The sequence below is a fragment of the Pelophylax lessonae genome, assembly GCF_965119305.1.
Source record: "Pelophylax lessonae genome assembly, chromosome: 5".
NCBI classification, from domain to species: domain Eukaryota; kingdom Metazoa; phylum Chordata; class Amphibia; order Anura; family Ranidae; genus Pelophylax; species Pelophylax lessonae.
Window position 1 is genome coordinate 278,563,347 of NC_138772.1, and position 21,638 is coordinate 278,584,984.

Here is a 21,638-nt window from a genome sequence, read left to right on the forward strand (position 1 = left end):
CATTATAATCAGTTATAGCTTTCCTTTTGGGATAAAGGTTTTAGATAAAAGCTGATTGTAAGCATCTTTGTCAGTGGTAAATGGTTTATCCCATTTCTGTAACTGAAACATTTGCTGGAGAGCATGTGCTTTTGAAAAAACAACAGACTCACTGGCCAAGCCACCAGGTAAAAAGTGAAGAAAGAACGCCTAAAAAAGAAAATGAATTCAGCCATCACATCTATGAATAGGTAACCTGCAATGTACTGTATTAAAATAATTTTTTAGGGTTTAATACCACTAAGCTATTTATTTTTTCCCCCTCTTTTTGCACCTACAATTTCTAGATGGGGCCAATAATGAATTTGTTTATCTTCAAAAAGTATGCCTAGAACGATTAAACAAAGAATGTGGAATCCAACAGCTAATACTGCTGCTTGTGGAAAAGCTGATCTACAGAATGTTACTGAAAAATTCTAATGGAAAAAAAAAAAGACCACGGCATTTCAAGTTTCGTGCAATCAGCTCATCAGCTTCTTAGTGAGTTTATTAAAAACATTAAAATGATCTCAAACAGCAGGGGCCCCGCATGAAGAAAATTGTTTCCAAACTGTGGCAAATCTATAGAGACTTCAAGGTAATTTAATATTTCCTCCACAACAGAGAGCTTCAGTTGAAATGATTCTCTTTGGTTTTGCTCATTTACATAGAGCATTTCATAGACGCAAAGTTTACAGTCAACTGTGTTTTAATTGGTGGGCGCAATCAGCACTGGCTAAGTAATATGAATTGCTAGTAAAGCAATTGATCAGCTTTAGAATGCTTTTAAGCACCATGTTCCACATGGTGTACAGAACAAATGTTCCACATTATGTACACAACAGAAGTACATATCAAACATAGCAAAACAAAGGGAGACATGCAAGGTGAAGCAATTTAGAGTCCATTAAATCTGATAACTAAGGAGGAAATTAAAACAAACTTTCACCTTGCAGATAATGTCTTCAAATTACAAATGGTATACAAATTAATACACGTATTTAAATCTCATGAAAGGTTTAAGCCATTCTTCGCCAAACATCCTGTTATAAAAAAACAACCTGTCTACAAATAATCCATAGTAGTGGCAGTGAATGCATGATCCTGCTGTGCAATTATATTTAGTTAAATATCAACAAACTTACATTGGGTAAACCGGCATGTTTCTGCATATAAAGGATGGAAGGTGGAAGCACTGTGAGCAATAGTATGCCTTAGGGCCTTGGAGCCCAATCTGCGGCCCGAGGACCACATGAGACCTTCTGGTACTTGCTGTGCGGCCTCTTGCAGGACCCAGCCGACAGTAGGGGAAACAATTTGTAAAGAGGCTTTAAAGACTGTGAACTTTAACCTCATGTAGCACGTCCCCTCTTTCTCCTGTAGTGCCTATTCACTTTCCAAGCCCTGGTCATCTGTAGTATGTCTGAAATTTACCAGTCTTCTTTTGTATACTAGTGGCCCTTTGGAGCGGTCAGGGGCCAGAGCAGTGCCCTCACTCCTTGTATGTTGACAACCACTGCCTTAGGTGCTAAATAGCAATCAGTTAGGAAAATCAATCCCATCAGATCAACTCCTCTCTGGCCAAGCTTAGCAAGGCAGCATCAGCCTCCGCCATTTGAGTGTCTACCTGTATAAAGGTATGTAGGCATATTGTAACAAATTTGTGGGAGAAGAGAAAGGATCACATTAGAGTCCAAATATGTACTGACATACTTAGGACTCGGAAATGCTGTAAAGAAAAAACTGATTTAAAAGTATAAAATTCCAGGATGCAGTACAGGCACATTATTATATATTTACAGCACTGAAATAGGAACAGCAACATGTTTTATTATATTAGAATTCAAATGGTACACAGACAAATAATAGAGGGGGCCAGTGCTAGGAGAAACTACCTAGCTGAGCCCTTCTGTTTATTACCACCAAATTAAAATCCTCCTGTCTGTGATAATGAATTTGACATAAATAGGACTTCCCAACTTTTCGCACATTTATGTTGTATATTTTTGTTACATCTAAAACACTAGTTGCTGGCTATGCTGCATTTAAAAGAAGTGGAAAAAAGAAAGTAAACATATAAAAGTGCTGCATTGCTGGAGATTTAAAGATATAATCAAGATTTAAAAAATAATATAGGTTGTGGGAAAGCCTACCTCTCGCTTTAGTTCTTCAATGCACTGACATGTTTTCAGTATGGCCAATTCCAAATCTTCTAGTACATCTTTTGTCTTTTGGGCTTGCTGTAAAGAAATGTAAAAATATACGTGAATTTCACTAAATCGACAATACAAACTATACAGGAAAATTCAAATGATGCTTGATTATTTATTCAGCACTGCCCGATTTACCTTGATATCACACTGAGGTAGATTTACCAGTTAAGTTATTGACAAAGTCAGGTATGGCTCTAGGGAAAATCTACCTGTCCCTCAATCAGGGAAAGAATAGCAATAAGGCTCAATTCACGCCTATGCATGTTGCTTTTGAGCATTTTTGTAGTGCTTTCCACGTTTTTTTTTTTTTACCGCAATGTTGCTGTGATTTTCTGGCGATTTGCGTTTAATGCTTTTTTGGGGAAAATTTGTTTTTGGGCAGACTTAAAAATGCAAATTGCCGCAAAATTGCTGCAAAAACACAGTAAAAACACAGTACTTGCGTTTTGGATGCGGGTCCATTTAAATCTATTACATGCAAAAATGCTGCATTTTGCAGGAAAAAAAGTCCCCGACCCTTTACAAAAACACAGGGGCACAAAAATGCATTGATTAGAATGTGTTCGGTAGGAACCCATGTTAAAAAAAAACGCATTAGCATAGCACACAAGAAAAGAGCTGAGATTCATCCCTGGCCACCATTTTTCTCTTGGTGTCAGGAAAGTTTGTCAGAAGGGATTAATGGGGATAGCTAACAGAAATGTCACTTAGTGCTCCTGAGACACGTACACACTATAGTACACACTATAGAAGGATATGCTTTGTTCATATTTCATGTCTGAGGTTTACAACCACCTTAATGTTAGGGCTTGTTAACACCATGTGCAGTGACCTGCGTTTTTCCACACCAGAACAAGTAGCAAGGGCACATAGAAAGCATCGATGTGCCTCCTTCATCCACAACGATTTTGGGTTGTCCCCAAAAAAGTAAAAAAGAGGGGAAATTTTCCAACGGGGATACTAGTTCTGGTGAGCTGGGGGTCCCCAAGAAATTATTTTAATATGCAGGGATTTCCTCTAACTTCCTGTTTATGGGATAGGAAGTGAAGAGAAACCTCAATGGGACACGGATGGCGAAAATAAATCTGATAGGGGTTATAACCTCCCTTACACTATCCAAAATGATAAAAAAAAAATAAAAAACACTATAGTTCTTCTTTAAGCCCCAACCTAGCAACATGCCCTGTGCTGCCCACTCGGGTCCTGTTTTAAATGTGCTGTGGCTCCCTCCTTTCCTATAAAAAGTCCTACTTGTGGAAGACACTGGGGAAGGAGGTTAAAACTTCTGACAATGGGGATTATTTACTAAAGTCAAATCCACAGTGCACTACAAGTGCAGTTGCTGTAGATCTGATGGAGACATGCAAGGACAATAAAACACAGCATTTTTGCAGCGCTTCCCCCTCATTTCAGATCTACGACGACTGCACTTCCAAGTGCACTTGCAGTGCACAGTGAATTTGCCTTTAATAAATCAACCCCAATGTTTTTTTTTATTGCTGGTTGTGCCTTCATATGTCAGTGACAGCTGTTTCTTCCATTAATTGTACGCATGTCACAGGGAGAGGAAGTGAAGAAAATCTCCCCAACAGGCAGAAAAAGCAACTGACAAATGTTAAATTTCACACTATCCAAATAAAAAAAAAAAGTTTGATTTTCTGTATGTGAGAAACATGAAATCTGCACTGGAAGCAGCAAAGACATTTCTTGTACCATAAGTAAGGTTTCACATTAGAGGTCTGATCAGGTCTGGCTGTCCGTTTTTCAGGCAGACCTGATGGTACCCCCTCAATTTTCCTATATGGGCATTCCAATGGAAACTGACTTGTGTCCCCAACACCCAGCTACCTCCAATCCGATAAAAAAAAAAAACGAAAGGGGATTTGTTCCCCTCCATCTGGCCCGATAGGAGGGCAGTTGGGTGTAAATGGACAGCCGGTCCTTCTACATTCAGCTGCCCATGGAGCAAAGTGGGCTATGTTCATGTCCATCTGCCCACTCCGTTTAGGTCAGCAGGGATCAGCGGATGGATCCCCTGCTGAAAGACCGGATCCAGCCTGTGTGAAAGGGATCTTAGGCCCTGTGTGAAAGGGTCTTTAGGGTTCTCAGATCACCAGACTGGTGACAAAAGGCACGGGGAGTGGGATGGTATGGAAAAATCCATGCCTGAATAAAAGATATTTAGGGAGTAAAATCTACTCAGCAGGTAGATTATATATAGGGAGTACACTTTCCAGAATTTTTGTACTATAAAGAATTATTGAAAGGCAATGTTCTATATATAGATGGATATTTAGATTATTAATGTGATGCCCTTATACTTGAAAGTAAACCAAGCACCAGCAAGCAATATGTATGCTTACGTGCCGATTAACACTATTGCGATGACAGACATGGCATGTGATACGGAGCGCACTGCTCCTAAAATCACATGCGATGTCTGTGCGGTGCGAATTCAGCCATACAGATTGTATGGCTGAATTCGCACCGCAATCGCATTGAACTTGTACAGGACTCTTTTTGGTCTGCAGCAGAATTGGATCGCATGGTGGTTCACACCAGTGTGATACGATTCATGTGCGAACTGTCAGTTTGCACTGCGATATGCGAGCTGATCTAGGGGTGTCGTTAACTTTGTACTGACACCCCCAGCGATTCGCATATGGCAGTGTGAACTGCCTGAGCTGCGAATGCAATGCGGGAACACGCAGTAGATTCGCAGTGTTCCGCATTGCAATAGTGTGAACCGGCAGTGTAAATGGCTAAGCACACTTTTACCATTTTCTATTAACATAATTAGCAAGCCCTAAAGCTTAGACATAAATTGCAAACATCTAATGTCTAATATCTGTTGCCATACAGCATGCATACATTATAGAAATTATACAATGTGACATCCCTTTACAATGTACTGGATATTAAATACTATGGGCCAAAAAAAAAAAAAAACTTCCCATTATTTTAAGTACAAAATGGGGAGCTGGAGTATTGAAGGTAAAACAACTGGGACAAATGTGGGAGAATTTTGGCACGCGCACTGCGACAGCGGAGGGCGCAGACATTCATCCAGGAAATCCTCGCCAACCCGAACCGGAAGGTACACGCAACGGACCACATAGCGGAAGCCTTTCGCCGCTACTACTCCTCTCTATACAACCTGACCCCTGACACGACTGCTTCCGCGCGGGACGAACTCCGCTCTCGGATTCAAGAATATATTAGTGCCTCGGGTCTTCCTGCCCTCCCGCTGGATGCCATGGAGCGCCTGGAGGAGCCTCTTCACCCCGATGAACTGTTGAGCGCCTTGGCGAACTCTCAGAAAGGCAAGGCTCCGGGTCCAGATGGATACTCTCTGACCTATTATAAATGTTTTGCGCACATTCTCTCCCCGCACTTTCTGGCCGCATATAATGCGGCAGGCTTGGGTGCTGAGTTTCCGGTGGACTCGCTTCGCGCACATATTACTGTAATCGCGAAGGAGGGCAAGGACCCCCTCCTCTGCCAGAGCTATAGACCCATCTCGCTCCTAAATGTGGATCTGAAACTGTTTACCAAGATCCTATCATCTCGCTTAGCCCCTCTGCTCCCACAGTTGATCCACGACGACCAGGTGGGCTTTGTGCCTTCCAGAGAGGCCAGGGACAATACAACGAAAGCCCTGGATTTGTTGCATTTGGCCTGTGAGCGGAAGACCCCTATGCTGCTTCTCTCGACGGATGCCGAAAAGGCATTCGATCGGGTAAACTGGGATTTTCTAATGGGGACGATGGAGCATGTCGGCCTCGGGCAACGTATGTTGTCTTGGATCCGTGCGATTTACTCCAGCCCGTCGGCCTGTGTTAAGATAAATGGTCTGCTCTCCAACTCGTTAGAGATCTCTAATGGGACGCGGCGGGGTTGCCCCCTGTCGCCCCTGATCTTTGTCCTGACGCTGGAACCCTTTTTGCGCTCCGTCAGAGCCAACGTGGACATAGCCGGGTTGACCATCTCCTCATCGCTGGCCCCGAAGGTTGCGGCTTACGCCGATGACCTCCTGTTTTTCCTAACGAAACCGCTTGTATCCCTGCCTAATCTTCTGAAGGAGTTTCGTGTTTACGAAGCTCTTTCATCTTATAGAATTAACCATCAGAAGTCAGAGGCCCTGCCTGTGGCGATGCCTCCGGCTTTGCTGGCCCTCCTCCGACGAGACTTCCCATTTAAGTGGAGCTCATCCCATATCAAATACTTGGGTATCTCCCTCCCCAACTGTCTCGACCGCGTGTTCGAACTTAACTTCCCTCCTCTCCTCTCTCGTATTCGGAAGGACCTGGAGGAGTGGCAGAAGGGGTTGTTCTCTTAGTTTGGGCGTTGCAATATTATCAAAATGAATGTCATGCCCCGTTTGCTATATGTATTGCAAGCCCTTCCAATCGCGGTCCCTTCGGCCTTCCTGCGCAAAATCAACGAGACCTTCCGTAAATTTCTGTGGGTGAGGGGCCCCCCCCGCCTTGCCCTCAAGGTTCTCCGAATGCCCAAGCTCTGTGGAGGTATGGCCTTCCCAGACGCAACGATGTACTACGAAGCATGTCACCTTACCAGGATTGTGGACTGGCAGGTTCATAGTCACTTAAAACAGTGGATCAGGATCGAGCGAGGTCCGGGGGATCCCCCTCCGGACTCCCTCCTGTGGGGTGCTTCCGACTTGCCTAAACATGTGTTAGAACATCCGACTGTGGGAGCTACCCTTAAGCTAGGGCGTAGGATGTGCGAGGCAGGCCTAATTGCCTCTCTTCCTTCGCCTCTGTTCCCGGTGCTCGAAAATCAGCACTTCTCCCCAGGTAGGACGGATAAAGGCTTCCACGTCTTGAAGTCCGACGGCTTCCACCAGGCTAGGCACTTCATTGCTCAAGGGAAATGGGTCTCGCGTCAGGCTCTCTTTTCCAGTAACTCCTTTGCGGCTCTATCCTTCTGGCAGAAAGTGCAACTGGCACATTTTCTACAGTCCCTTCCACCTGCAACCTCATTTAATAGACGCCTAAAGCCCTTTGAGGAACTATGTGCGTCGACCTCTCCATTACGACATACCATTTCTTTGATATACCGCCTTTTAACGGGGCCGTTGGATGACCCTTCCTCCCGCCCCCTGTATCTTGCCAGGTGGGAACGCGACCTGGGCCTCTCTTTCACGGACCACCAGATTGATCGCATTATGTTCTTCACGTACAAAACTTCCACTTGTACCAAATATCAGGAAGCGGGATACAAGCTGCTGACCAGGTGGTACTACACTCCGGTCAGGTTACACAGAATGTTCCCTTCTTGCTCGGACCTTTGCTGGAGATGTGGTGAGGAGGTGGGTTCCCTTCTCCACATTTTTTGGTCCTGTAGCCGCCTGCAACCCTTTTGGGCTGAGGTTTTACGCATCGCACAAAAGTTCACAGACCATGCCCTAACTTTGGATCCGGCTCTCTTTCTCCTTCACCACAACAGTTTCCCACGAGCATCCTACAAAAAATCCATTCTGCCGCTGCTCTTCACAGCTGCCAAAAGCTGTATCCCTCTTCTCTGGAAGCAGTCCCAGCCACCCACAGTTGCTATGTGGTTGCGGAAGGTAGCTAGCATTAATGAAATGGAGGATCTTATGGCCGCTGAACGGGGCACGAGGGAGAAGTTCCTCAAAAGATGGTTCTACTGGCATGAGTTCAGTTTTTCTGCGGAGTACAAAGACCTGGTGATCTAGCTCGTTCTTAGCGGATCGGGTGGCCATCTCTCTCTCTCCCCCCCCCTTTTTTATCCCCTGTCTCCTCCCTCATCTCACCCCCCTCTCCCCCCTACTGTCTTCACCCCCCTGTCTTTCTCTCTTATTTGGTGGGATCTCCCCACCCTCTTTGGGACAATATTAAAAAAGGAAAAGGAGAGGAAGGGAAATGTTAATCACCCTGCTTTTTCTTTTTTGTTCCTCGCTCCTTCCCTCATGGGCATGCATGCATGGGTCTCGCATGGCTGGCTGCGGGGGGATGGGCCCACCGGGGTTGTCTTTTCTCCGCCTCCATAGTCCGGCCATGTGACAGATGCCGGTGGAGGGGGAGGCCTCCCCGGGGACCTATTCCCCTGTGGCGGTTAGATATGACGTCTGATATCACTGCCCTCTGGTTGAGAGGCGGCTTTTGCTGTTATTTTATGCTTCAGACTCTGAGCTGTTTGTCTCTGTATTTGATGTGTATAGACTTGTACTGTTGATCTTGCCTGTATTGTGTGCCTTTTCCTCTCCTAATAAACTTTGAATTTAAAAAAAAAAAGAAGGTAAAACAACTGGTGAAATGTAGAACTGGTAGAATGGTAAAATTAATAAAAATAATGGAAGCCTAAAACAGCCCTCAAATTTTCCACTCGCCTGCTAGCATTTTGCGAGTGGAAAATTATGTAGGGCGAGCTCCGGTCAGGGGAAGAGAGGAGAGGAAAGCCGGCCAAAGGATTGGATAATGTCAGAGCGGCGGATCATCCCGCTGTAACAGCTTGTAATTGCCGGGCGCTCACTGACATACACAGTCCCGCCTCCTAGCCCGGCTTCTTTGATAGACAGAACACCTGGCCAACCAGGACGTGCAATGTCTAACAAAGAAGCCGGGCTAAGAGGCTGGACTGTGTATGTCGGCGAGCGTCTGGCAATTACAAGCTGTTACAGTGGGATGATCCTCCACTCTGACATTATGCGGCCAGCAGTACTGATGGAGGGGGTAAGCCAATCATCTCATGTTAAGGCCAGAGCCGGTACAAGGGGTGGGTGGGTGGGTGGATGGGACGGACGCGCTGGACGTCTGTAGTATGGGAGGTGGAGGGGGCCTGTCAATAGCGGTCGTCAGATCGGGACTTCTTTTCACCTTAAATAGTCGGAGTGGAGGTGGAGCGTAAAAGACAATTCCTAAAGCTTTGCACGGACAGCTGGCGGGAGAGATGCGGCTGCAGAAGGGGAAGAAGATTGCGGCTCAGGAATGACACTGGATGTCAGATCCGGACTATACAGAGTTTGTTATCCCCTGTCCTCAGAGTCAAAGCAAGCAATGTGGAAAGGGGGCGGGTAAACTCTGTATAGTCCCGGTCTGACATCCAGTGTCATTCCTGAGCTGCAATCTTCTTCCCCTTCTGCAGCCGCATCTCTCCTGCCAGCTGTCCGTGCAAAGCTTTAGGAATAGGAATAGGCTTCTCTTAGGCTCCTCCTCAGCTCTGACATATGAAGAGAAGGAGCCTCAGAAAAGGAGAATCACAGAGGGATGTGCCGCGCTGTATCTGAGGTCTGCATGCTGGAGGAAAGGGAAAACTGCACTGGGGGCACAAATCTTATCCTGTCACCTCCCAAATTCCCATCTCAGCACAATCCCCCCCCCCTCCTAGCCCATTCCCCCCTATCCCAGCACAATTCCCCCCTCCTAGGACAACCCCGCCATCTCAGCACAGTTCACCCCCCCTCCTAGCACAACCCCCCCATCTCAGCACAGCCCCCCCTCCTAGCACAACCCCCCCATCTCAGCACAGCCCCCCCTCCCATATGGATCCCACCTAGAAGTAATCATCTTCTCTCCACCCCTCCTAGTACAAATTCTCTTATTCCCCCCCCCCCCCCCCCAAGGACAATCCCCCAAAAAGTATTTGTACTAGTAGGGGTGGGGAGAAGATGATTACTTCTAGGTGGGATCAATATGGGCGGGGGGAGGGGGGGTTGTGCTGGGATGGGGAATTTGAGAGGTGACAATATAAGATTTCTTCTAGCAGGGGAATTGGGGGGGGGGAGGGTGCTAGGAGGAGTGATTCGTGCTGGAGGAGGGGGTGAGGATTTGTGCCAGGAGTGGGGATTTGGGGATCGTCCTTGAAGAGATTATTGGAATGGGGTGGGGGGATGGATTTGTGCCAGAACAGGAAGTCTTGGGGCTGTTAAAATGGGGTATTCGGGGGGGGGGGGGTTGTGCCAGTAGGAATAATGGGTTTTTTTTGTGCTAGGGGAAAATTTTGACGGGGGGGGGGGGGGGGGGAGGATTTGACGGGTAGGATTTGTTCTAGGAGGTGAAATTTGGGGGGGGGGTACTAGGAGGGTGATTTGGGGGGTTCCAGACCCTTGATGGGCACTGATTAGGCTGCACTGATGGGCACTGAAAACTTTAATATTTATTTTTGTAACTTCTGCATTAATGCAAAAACATTTAACAGTGTAATTTTATGAGATAATTTATGAGGGCTTGTTTAGGGGCGGAATTAGGGGTGGGGCAGGGTAGGAGTTGGGTGGGGCAACTGGTGGCAAGTAACCCTTAAGGCCTGGCTAGTAGCTCAGGACTTTAAATTTTGAGCCCTGGCCTAAAAAAAAAAAGAAAAATTCCAGTTCCATTGAAGTGTGGAATAGCCACACCAGAGAGCAATTGTAATGCTTCAATCACAGTACAAAAGAATTTCCTTTTTTTTTAGGGGGGGTGGTGTACTTCCTTTACACCCACTTTGTGTTTTTTTAACTTAAACAGCTATTTCACAGATTCTTCAAGACGGTAAGGTCTGGGTTAATGGATAACAGACATGGCAGTGGTGAACCTGACTAGGAAAAAAAACACAGCCAACTTAATGAAAAACATATTGACTGATGCATTTAAACTAAAAGATATACTGTGATGGACACCATTACGCTACTACTCTCATTGGCGATCAATTTTTAAAACATGGACTGTCATCACTTCCTTACCAACTTAGATAATTCGTTATTGCAGGTGGTGCATGCTCTCCCTGTAAAGATCTTACAAAAACATATCCATGAAAGAGGAATACCTACACACTCACCAATCTTCTTTTAAAGGATATCGGTTAATTAATGGATTTTCCCCTTGGTAGTTCTTCTCATTTTTACAAGATACTGCTCTCAGATAGTACTTTGGTAAGTAGGGTATTCTATTCTCAGATAGTCTTCAACAGTGAAATTCCATTTTAAAGCTGGACCCCACAGTCATGCATTGATTTAACACTGAACATTCCACACTCAATCAGCATTAACCATTTTAATCTATATGCTGTTAGCATTAGTAATTAGCATTAGGGGGGCATATTTTATTTAACTTTTTTTTTCTTTTATTTTTTACATTGCTACAGTTGCTTTCTGGCTTAGGCCAATTTCAGGTCATACATCCAAGGAGTGACATTTTTATTTTGCTTTTATTTTTCATCTGGAGGGGAGGAGGGACTCTCTCAGCTAAGCATACTTCTGCACCTTCTGCCTGCATGCCTGAGCTAAGGGCAGATAGATTGCAGGAAGTAAATGCTACATGTATCTAAACTTAAAGATAGCTGTGGCTAGAATTGCTAGGGGGTGTTTTTTAGTGATTTCTCAACACATTAAAGCATGGAGACATGGATGGATGTGTTTGCATTTCATTTTAAAAATTAATTAAAATAGACTTTTCAGTTTGTGGTGCTCAGATGCCAGTTCATTTCTCCTTTAAATAACTCGCTAGTGGTGGAGGAGAGAAGTGCTCTGGGGCACTGTAAGGAAGGGGTTAACCCCAAAGAGTCAGTAGGGTTACAGACACGTAGATAAAGTATTTGTGTCCGATGGGTGGGAGGGTGCTTGGCTTAGTGGCAGCTGCTGCTAAAACGAGCTGGAAGAAAACTCTGCCGGGCAAAGGAGAGAGAGAGAGAGAGAGAGAGAGAGAGAGAGAGAGAGAGAGAGAGAGAAAGTAGGGCCTTCTAAGCGTAACAATTAGTGGATTTATGGATAAAAATAGACAAAATGGCAACTTACAGGATCAAGTATATTGTGAGCTCATTATAAAGAGGGAAAAAATGCTGTCGTAACTGGGTGCTTGTAGGCACTCTTTGTCCCACAGTGGAAGTGTCTCCAGCGGTTCTGGTGGCTTCCATAGCCACTATATCCTTGATCCTCTAAGTTGCAATTTGTCGGTATTCATCAACAAATCCACTGACTGCTACGCTTACAACGCACTGTTCTCTCTCTCTCTCCTTTAAAATAATTCAAGTCATTCAGTCACTGAAAAAAACCTGCATGCAAAGAAAACAATTCCCCAGCAGCCAAGGAAGATCTTCGCTCACTTGAATAGTAGAGCTTGCAGAAGAATCTTCTACATTTGACATTTCCTGGAGTGTTGGGAGAGCCAGTCAGTGTGTAGCTGGTCTCATCTGCTAACAAACATGCTGGCAGAAAGAGAACAGGGTATGAGACATAAGTTCATCGACCTGCCATTTCTCCTTCAATGTCTAGTTCTATTACTTAACTGTAGAGAGATAAGATTGCCAGGCTAGCTTTGCTGTGTAGCAGGGTTGTATAAATCTAAAGAAAGTAATGAAAACCCTTTGTCAGGTAAAACAGCTCTCATGTACGTGTATCATTTTTGTATTTAGACACTGCAAACTTTGGGAAAAAAATGGATTTTTGTAAAATCTTACCGTAAAATCCTTTTCTCTTAGCTCATCAACAGACGTAGTTCTCGTGATACACCACCTTCGGGTTATGTTACCTCCGCAGGAGCAGGACTAGACAGGAAATTAAAAAGCTCTGGCCACACCCTAGGGGCAGTCCCAGAGGGTATATCCTCTCTCTCTCTGCCTCAGCAAATCAGTTATGTGAAAAAGCAGTGCTTAGAGAATTTAACCCAACCCAACTCCAAAACAGAGGGGCGGGGACTACGTCTGTCGATGAGCTAAGAGAAAAGGATTTTACGGTAAGATTTTACAAAAATCCATTTTTCTCTAGCGCTCATCGACAGACGTAGTCCTCGGTGATACACCACCTTCGGGACGTCCCAGAGCAGTATCACAACTGAGGGGTGGGAAAATGGAAATCAAATCCCAATCTAGAAGGCCCAACCGGTGCCAACTAGAAGTTTACAATGCTCATCCTTAATGATGAGACTCAACCAAAAAAAGAGAAAACAAATTTTTTTTTTTTTTTTTTTTCAAACAGAAAAAAACCCTCGAGGTAGACCACCGGTCTCCTCAAATTTCGGCCTGCAAAACCTTGCGGCCAAATGAGGCATCCGCCGATGCCGTCACATCAATTTTATAAAATTTTGTAAAGGTATGTACCGACGACCAGGTGGCCGCCTTACATACCTGGACCACTGACGCCTGATGGCGAAAGGCCCAGGAAGTACTGAGCGCTCGAGTGGAGTGCGCCCTAACAGGGAACGGAGGACTCTGACCCTTAATAGAATAAGCCTGTACCACCGTTTGTCTAATCCATTTGGCAATGGTCGCGGCAGATGCAGGCAAACCCTTTCTGGGGCCATCCGTGATCACAAAAAGTGAATCCGTCTTACGGAATGATTCCGTAGCTTTCAGGTATACCCTGATTGCCCGAACCACATCTAAGGAATGCAACGCATGTTCCCGATGATGCTTGGGCTGAGGACACAAGGAAGGTAGTACAATATCTTCATTCAGATGAAAATCTGAAACCACCTTGGGAAGAAAAGATGGCTTAGGATGAAGTACTACCTTATCCCTATGAATCACTAGGTATGGTGACTGGCATGATAATGCAGCCAGTTCTGACACCCTGCGAGCAGAAGTAATAGCCACCAAGAAGGCCACCTTCTGGGATAGAGTAAGCAAGGGAATCTCCCTGATGTTTTCAAAGGGAGGTTTCTGTAGAACCGACAAAACCAAATTAAGATCCCAGGGCGGTAAGGGCGCGCGGACTGGAGGAGCCAGGTGCCGCACCCCCTGGATGAAATTCCGCACCAAGGATTTGGTAGCTAAAGGCTTCTGAAAGAAGATTGCTAATGCTGAAACTTGACCCTTGATGGTGCTCAAGGCTAGCTTCTGCTCAACCCCTTGTTGCAAAAAGGCCAATATTCGAGTCACCGAATAGGTACGTGGAGGAAATCCTAAAGATTCGCACCATGCAATATAAGTCTTCCATGTGTGATAATAGACTTTGCTGGAAGTCGCTTTCCTTGCTTTAATAAGGGTAGGAATGACTGAAGTAGACAAACCTCTGTCCTTCAGTACTTGGGTCTCAATGGCCAGGCCATTAAAACCAGCGACTGTAAAGCACGAAGGTAAATTGGTCCTTGAGACCACAGACACTCCCTGAGACGAAGTTCCCACGGAACGTCTGCGACTAACATGTCCAAGTCGGCCAGGCCGGCTTGAGGAGGCCAGCCTAGAATTTCTAGGACCACTGGCGCTGATTGGATCTGAACCAGGCGTCCCTAGAGCTATCGAAGGCAGTCTACATGTCCGTGGCTTCTGACTGGTAGGTAGCTTATACTTAACCCATAAGATTCCCAGAATGCCACAGATTACATCTTTAAAACATGTATACAATAGATTGTTAGCTCCCAAGCCAAGCCTCCTGGCTTTTGCACACATAAATCACACTCAAAGTAGGAGGATTTGTGACATGTTATAGGATAGAAAGGACTCTTTCTTACCATACAGAGAGGGGCCCGCGTTCACCACAAAACCCGTCAGGGAAAAAGGGGGAACATACTACTCACCATACCGGAACCAGGCGGGCACCAACTCCTGACAGTACCCCTCTCCACCGGGGCGGGAGGGCTGTCGACCGATACGGACGCCGTGACTCATGGTCTTTGGCGTTTCGGCGAGACGTTTAACTCGCGTGGACAGTCCTTTAATGGGACTTTGTCGCGGCCGACCCAGCGCGGAGCTATGGCCTGCACGCGCTCGTAGGCTGAACTGGGGTGACCACCGGATCTCAACATCCAGCCCGTCGCCCAGTTCAGCTTTCTTGCTTGAAGATCTCACAGGAACCTGGAGAAAAAAGCTGTCTAAAAAAATCCTTTAAGAAAAAATTCTTGCCAGGACCTAAGATCCCAGCAAGGTGTCTAGGTCCTTACTCCTAACTAGACAGAAAATAACTGATTTGCTGAGGCAGAGAGAGAGAGGATATACCCTCTGGGACTGCCCCTAGGGTGTGGCCAGAGCTTTTTAATTTCCTGTCTAGTCCTGCTCCTGCGGAGGTAACATAACCCGAAGGTGGTGTATCACCGAGGACTACGTCTGTCGATGAGCGCTAGAGAAATAATTGTTTACATGGCCTTTTCATTTTTACAAGCCTTTTCAACTGTTTTGTATTTTGTAATCTCAGAAAAGTGAGTACACCCCTCACATTTTTATTTTATTATTATATCTTTTCATGTGACAACACTGAAGAAATGACACTTGACACACAATGCTACAATGTGTGTGCAGCTTGTATAACAGTGTAAATTTGCTGTCCCCTCAAAATAACCCAACACAGCCATTAATTTCCAAACCACTGGCAAAAAAAAGTGAGTACGCCCCTAAGTGAAAATATCCAAATTTGGCACAGTTAGCCATTTACCCCTCCCCGGTGTTATGTGATACGTTAGGGTTACAAGGTCTCAGGTGTGAATGGGGAGCAGGTGTGTTAAATTTGTTGTTATCGCTCTCACTCTCTCATTATGGTCACTGGAAGTTTAACATGGCACCTCATGGCAAAGAACTATGAGGATCTGAAAAAAAAAAAATAATAATTGTTGCTCTACATGAAGATGGCCTAGGCTATAAGAGGATTGCCACGACCCTGAAACTGAGCTGCAGCACGGTGGCCAAGACCATACAGCAGTTTAACAGGACAGGCCTCCTTGAATGCACGTGCTCAGCGTCATATCCAGAGGTTGACTTCGGGAAATAGACGTATGAGTGTTGCCAGCATTGCTGCAGAGGTTGAAGGGGTGGTGGGGGGGCGGGGGTTAGGTCAGCCTGTCGGTGCTCAGACCATACGCTGCACACTGCATCAAATTGGTCTGCATGGCTGTCATCCCAGAAATAAGCTTCTTCTAAAGATGATGCACAAGAAAGCCGGCAAACAGTTTGCTGAAGACAAGCAGACTAAGGACATGGATTACTGGAACCATGTCCTGCGGTCTGATGAGACAAAGATAAACTTAATTTGGTTCAGATGGTGTCAAGCGTGTGTGGCAGCCAGCAGGTGAGGAGTACAAAGACAAGTGTGTCTTGCCTACAGTCAAGCATGGTGGTGGGAGTGTCATGGTCTGGGGCTGCATAAGTGCTGCTGGCCCTGGGGAGCTACAGTTCATTGAGGGAACCATGAATGCCAACATGTATTGTGACATAATGAAGCAGAGCATGATCCCCTCCCATCAGAGACTAGGCCGCAGGGCAGTATTCCAACATGAAAATGATCCAAAACACACCTCCAAGACGACCACTGCCTTGCTAAAGTAGCTGAGGGTCAAGATGATGGACTGGCCAAGCATATCTCCAGACCTAAACCCTATTGAGCATCTGTGGGGCATCCTCAAATGGAAGGTGGAGGAGCGCAAGGTCTCTAACATCCACCAGCTCTGTGATGTCATCATGGAGGTGTGGAAGAGGACTCCAGTGGCAACCTGTGAAGCTCTGGTGAAATCCATGGTCAAGAGGGTTAAGGCAGTGCTGGAAAATAATGGTGGACACACAAAATATTGACACATTGGGCCCAATTCGGACATTTTCATTTAGGGGTGTACTTACTTTTATTGCCAGCGGTTTAGACATTGGCTGTGTGTCGAGTTATTTTGAGGGGACAGCAAATTTACACTGTTATGCAAGCTGTCCACTCACTACTTTACATTGTAGCAAAGTGTCTATTCTTCAGTGTTGTCACATGAAAAGATATAATTATATATATATATATATATATATATATATATATATATATATATATATATATATATATATATATACACACACAAAAGGGATGTACTCACTTTTGTGAGATTATTATACATGTACATATACACACACACACACATATTGGATTTAAAAAGTCTGCACACCTGTCAGGTTTCTGTGATGTAAAAAAAATTAGGGGGGGGGGGGGGGATAAAAAAAATAATAATAATGTGGTTGCAAAAGTGTGCACACCCTCTTATAACTGGGATTGCAGCTGTGGTCAGAATTAAGCAATTACATTCAAACTCATGTTAAATAAGAGTCAGTACACATCTGCCATTATTTAAAGTTCCTCTGAATAACCCCAAGTAAATTTCAGCTGTTCTAGTAGGTCTTTCTTGACATGTTCTTAGTCGCATCCTACAGCAAAAGCCATGGTCCTCAGAGAGCTTCCACAGTATCAGAGGGATCTCATTGTTAAAAGGTATTAGTCAGGAGAACGGTACAAAAGAATTTCCAAGGCATTAGATATACAGCGGAACACAGTGAAGATGGTCATCAAGTGGAGAAAATAAGGCACAACAGTGACATTACCAAGAACTGGACGTCCCTCCAAAATTGATGAAAAGACGAGAAGAAAACTGGTAAGGGAGACTGCCAAGAGGCCTACAGCAACATTAAAGGAGCTTTAGGAATATCTGGCAAGTACTGGCTGTGCGGTACATGTGAAACAATCTCCCATATTCTTCATATGTCTGGGCTATGGGGTAGAGTGGCAAGACGGAAGCCTTTTCTTAAGAAGAAAAACATCCAAGCCCAGCTGAATTTTGCAAAAACACATCTGAAGTCTCCCAAAAGCATGTGAGAAAATGTGTTACAATCTGATGAAACCAAGGTTGAACTTTTAGCCATAATTCCAAAATATGTGTTTGGCGCAAAAAAAACAACACTGCACATCACCAAAAGAACACCATACCCACAGTAAAGCATGGTGGTGGCAGCATCATGCTTTGGGGCTGTTTTTCTTCAGCTGGAACAGGGGCCTTAGTCAAGGTAGAGGGAATTATGAACAGTTCCAAATACCAGTCAATATTGGCACAAAACCTTCAGGCTTCTGCTAGAAAGCTGAACATGAAGAGGAACTTCATCTTTCCGCATAACAACCACCCAAAGCATACATCCAAATCAAAAAAAGGAATGGCTTTCACCAGAAGATTAAAGTTTTAGAATGGCCCAGCCAGAGCACAGATCGGAATCCAATTGAAAATCTGTGTGGTGATCTGAAGAGCGCTGTGCACAGGAGATACCCTCGCAATTTGACAGATTTGGGCTGCCTTTGCAAAGAAGAGTGGGCAAATATTGCCAAGTCAAGATGTGCCATGGTGATGGACTCATACCCAAAAAGAGTGCTGTAATAAAATCAAAAGAGGTGTCAAAGTATTAAGATTAAGGGTGGGCACACTTATGCAACCATATTTTAGTTTTACTTCCCTCCACCTAAAAGATTTCAGTTTGTTGTTCAACTGAATTGTACAGTTTATAGGTCACATTAAAGGTAGAAAAAGTTCTGAAATGATTTATCTGTCATTTTTGTACATCACAGAAACCTGACATTTTAATAGGGTTGTGTAGAGTTTTTATATCCACTTGTATATACATACATACTGTACATACATAAATACACATACACTAGATTACCAAAAGTATTGGGACGCCTGCCTTTACACGTACATGAACTTAAAAGCGGCGTTCCACCCAAAAGTGGAACTTCCCCTCATCTGCTTTCTCCCCCTTCCTTACTTCCAGTAGACAGCGCCGCCCCTCGGAAGTTCATCTCCCTCTGAGATGGAAAAAAATAAAAAATAAAAATTTTTTCCCCCCCCAGCTGGAACACCTCTTTAATGGCATCCCAGTCTTAGTCTGTAGGGTTTAATATTGGGTTGGCCAACCCTTTGCAGCTATACCATTTAAGGCTCTTCTGTGAAGGCTGTCCACAAGATTTAGGAGTGTGTCTGTGGGAATGTTTGACCATTCTTCCAGAAGCACATTTGGGAGATCAGGCGCTGATGTGGACAAGAAGGCCTGGCTTGCAGTCTCTGCTGTAATTCACCCCAAAGGTGTTCTATCAGGTTGAGGTCAGGACTCTGTGCAGGCCAGTCAAGTTCCTCCACCCCAATCTCACTCATCCATGAATTTATGGACCTTGCTTTGTGCACTGGCCCAAATCATTTGGTGGAACGGGGATTATGGTGTGGGGTTGTATGAAAGGGGTTGGGCTTGGCCCCTTAGTTCCAGTGAAGGGAACTCCTAAGGAGTCAGCATACCAAGACATTTTGGACAATTTCATGCTCCCAACTTTGTGGGAACAGTTTGTGGATGGCCCCTTCCTGTTCCAACATGACTGCGCACCAGTGCACAAAGCAAGGTCCATAAAGACATGGATGAGTGAGTTTGGGGTGGAGGAACTTGACTGGCCCACACAGAGTCCTGACCTAAACCCGATAGAACATCTTTGGGATAACAGAGCGGAGACTGTGAGCCAGGCCTTCTCCTCCACATGAGTGCCTGACCTTCCAAAATCGCTTCTGGAAGAATGGCCAAACATACCCATAGACAGACACACTCCTAAACCTTGTGGACAGCCCACCATTTGCAGCTATTGCAGCTTCAACAGAAGAGTTGAAGCTGCTATAGCTGCAAAGGGTGGGTGAACTTAAAATGGAGCCCTACTTAAGACTGGGATGCCATTAAATTATTGTGCATGTAAAGGCAATACTTTCGGTAATATAGTGTATATATCTATCATATACAATTGTTACACTAGTCATATTGTAACTGAATGTTATTAAAAATTACCTTTCGTTATCAATTTGCAGAGCTGTAATTTTCTGTAAAACGCAATGCACTATGGCTACCTGGAGGCTTTCTGTACACAGATGGTATCCAGTACACCCCCCTGATATGCAATTTCCTGCTTGCGTGATTGACTTACTGATTTTCTCGGAAGTTTGAACTAAGATATAAATCAGATTTTGGGCATTCCTTGCAACAAAAATTTATTTTTTAGTGAGATACTCCTAAAAGGTAAATCACGTCTAAAGGGATGCAGACCCTGACACTTTCCTCAGAGCCTTGCAAGTGCAACAGCTGATTATTATAAAATCACTCATTGATTTACATTACTTTCCACATAGACACAGAACTGAACAGCTAGGTCTTCAGAACAAAAAAGATAGAAATTTGCAACGTACATAGGTCACTCTGAGTGGAACAAATGTTTTGCAACAAACATGTAGTTACTCTTAAGGCCCCTTTCACACGGCCACATTCCGTCGACGGAGCCGTGCTGCTCAGCAGGTGATCGATCCGCCGATCCTCGCTGAGCAGGCGGAAGACAGCTCTGTCTCCGCTCTTTGTGCGGAGACGGAGGTGTCAGATCCCCGCTCTCCTCTATGGCGGAATCGGATGAGAACGGACCGCCTGTCCGTTCTCATCCGATCCGCCCGGCGGATGGAAAATAGGGTTTCCATCTGTCCTGATTTGACGGACAGGATTGGATCAGATGTCAGCGGATGTCTCTGCTGACATCCGATGCCCCATAGAGATGCATGGGGCATCCGCTCAGATCTGCCTGAAAAACTGACAGACAGATCTGAGCGGTCCGCAAGTGTGAAAGGGGCCTTAAGGAGCAAACATGCTTGTTTCTCATACATAATATTAAAAGAAACAAGCTTTTTATATTACCTAAATTATAATACCTACATCACATACCAAGACTGAAAATACAAAATATTTTATTTATACTCCTAACAAAAAAAAATAAAAAGTGTATGGAAAAAGTATTTCTTTATATTTTTACATTTGAATCACAGATTCAGTGTGGGCAGACCGAGGTTTTCCACTCTTATATGAGCAAATCCTAATGGACTGTTGCTACAAATAGAAACATTTGGCTTACTGTGGCTTTTTTTTTTTTTTTGCAAAAAATAACATCCCTGCTGTTTACTTCTACCCAACTCAAACATTTAAAAATATATACAGTAAAAGGTTTCTATTCTGATAGTCTGAATGCACAACATCCCAGTATCCCCAGGTCTTGGCACAACATCTACCAAAGTCACCAGCCTATGTAAATTTTCAGCATAGTCTAATGAAAAATCCACTAGAGGGCACAAGGCACAAATTTGGCATCATCAACCCTTGGAGGCTTTTTGGATTCGAATCTATGAAACTCAAAAAACTTGCTCTGTTTACTTAACTAGTAGGCATCTTTAACGTTGCAACTAATTAACAGGTTTGTTAATAAGCAAGAGTTTCCAGAATCATTTTTGAAATAATTAGTATGATTTCACTAAAGAGATCTAGAAACCATGCACTGCTGGCAGCCACGCCAGGACTGGAAGAAACAAACACCCATTTCAATCACATTTCCTAAGGAGGATATTAAGAAAGATTTATTTTATAACATGAAACAAAAACAAATATTTAAATAAGGGATCTGAACTGCAACAGTTTGCTGCTAAATTCATACATCCTTATTTACAAATAAATTAGGAGGAAGCTTCACAGTAAGGAAAAAAAAAAATAGCTCACAACTGCATAATTACCATAAAGCATTATTGCTTATGCAGCCCTAGTAAAACAACCAAAAATGTATTAACTGGCCTGAAAATCTGCAAATTATGAGCATTTTTTTTTTAAACACATCTGATAATTTATCGATCTAAGAAAATGATAGGGGATGTAGGATAGATTCATTGAAAAATTCAG

General features: G+C 44.4%; 1 protein-coding gene across 1 annotated transcript in view; it reads right to left on the minus strand.

Moving 5' to 3' along the window:
• CTNNAL1 (catenin alpha like 1) overlaps window positions 1-21,638 on the minus strand; it is a 474,086-nt gene that overhangs the window by 175,453 nt on the left and 276,995 nt on the right. The window contains exon 8 of the mRNA XM_082259226.1: window positions 2,172-2,258. Within this exon, the coding sequence (XP_082115352.1) occupies window positions 2,172-2,258 (87 nt within the window). The remainder of the gene's footprint in view (window positions 1-2,171; window positions 2,259-21,638) is intronic.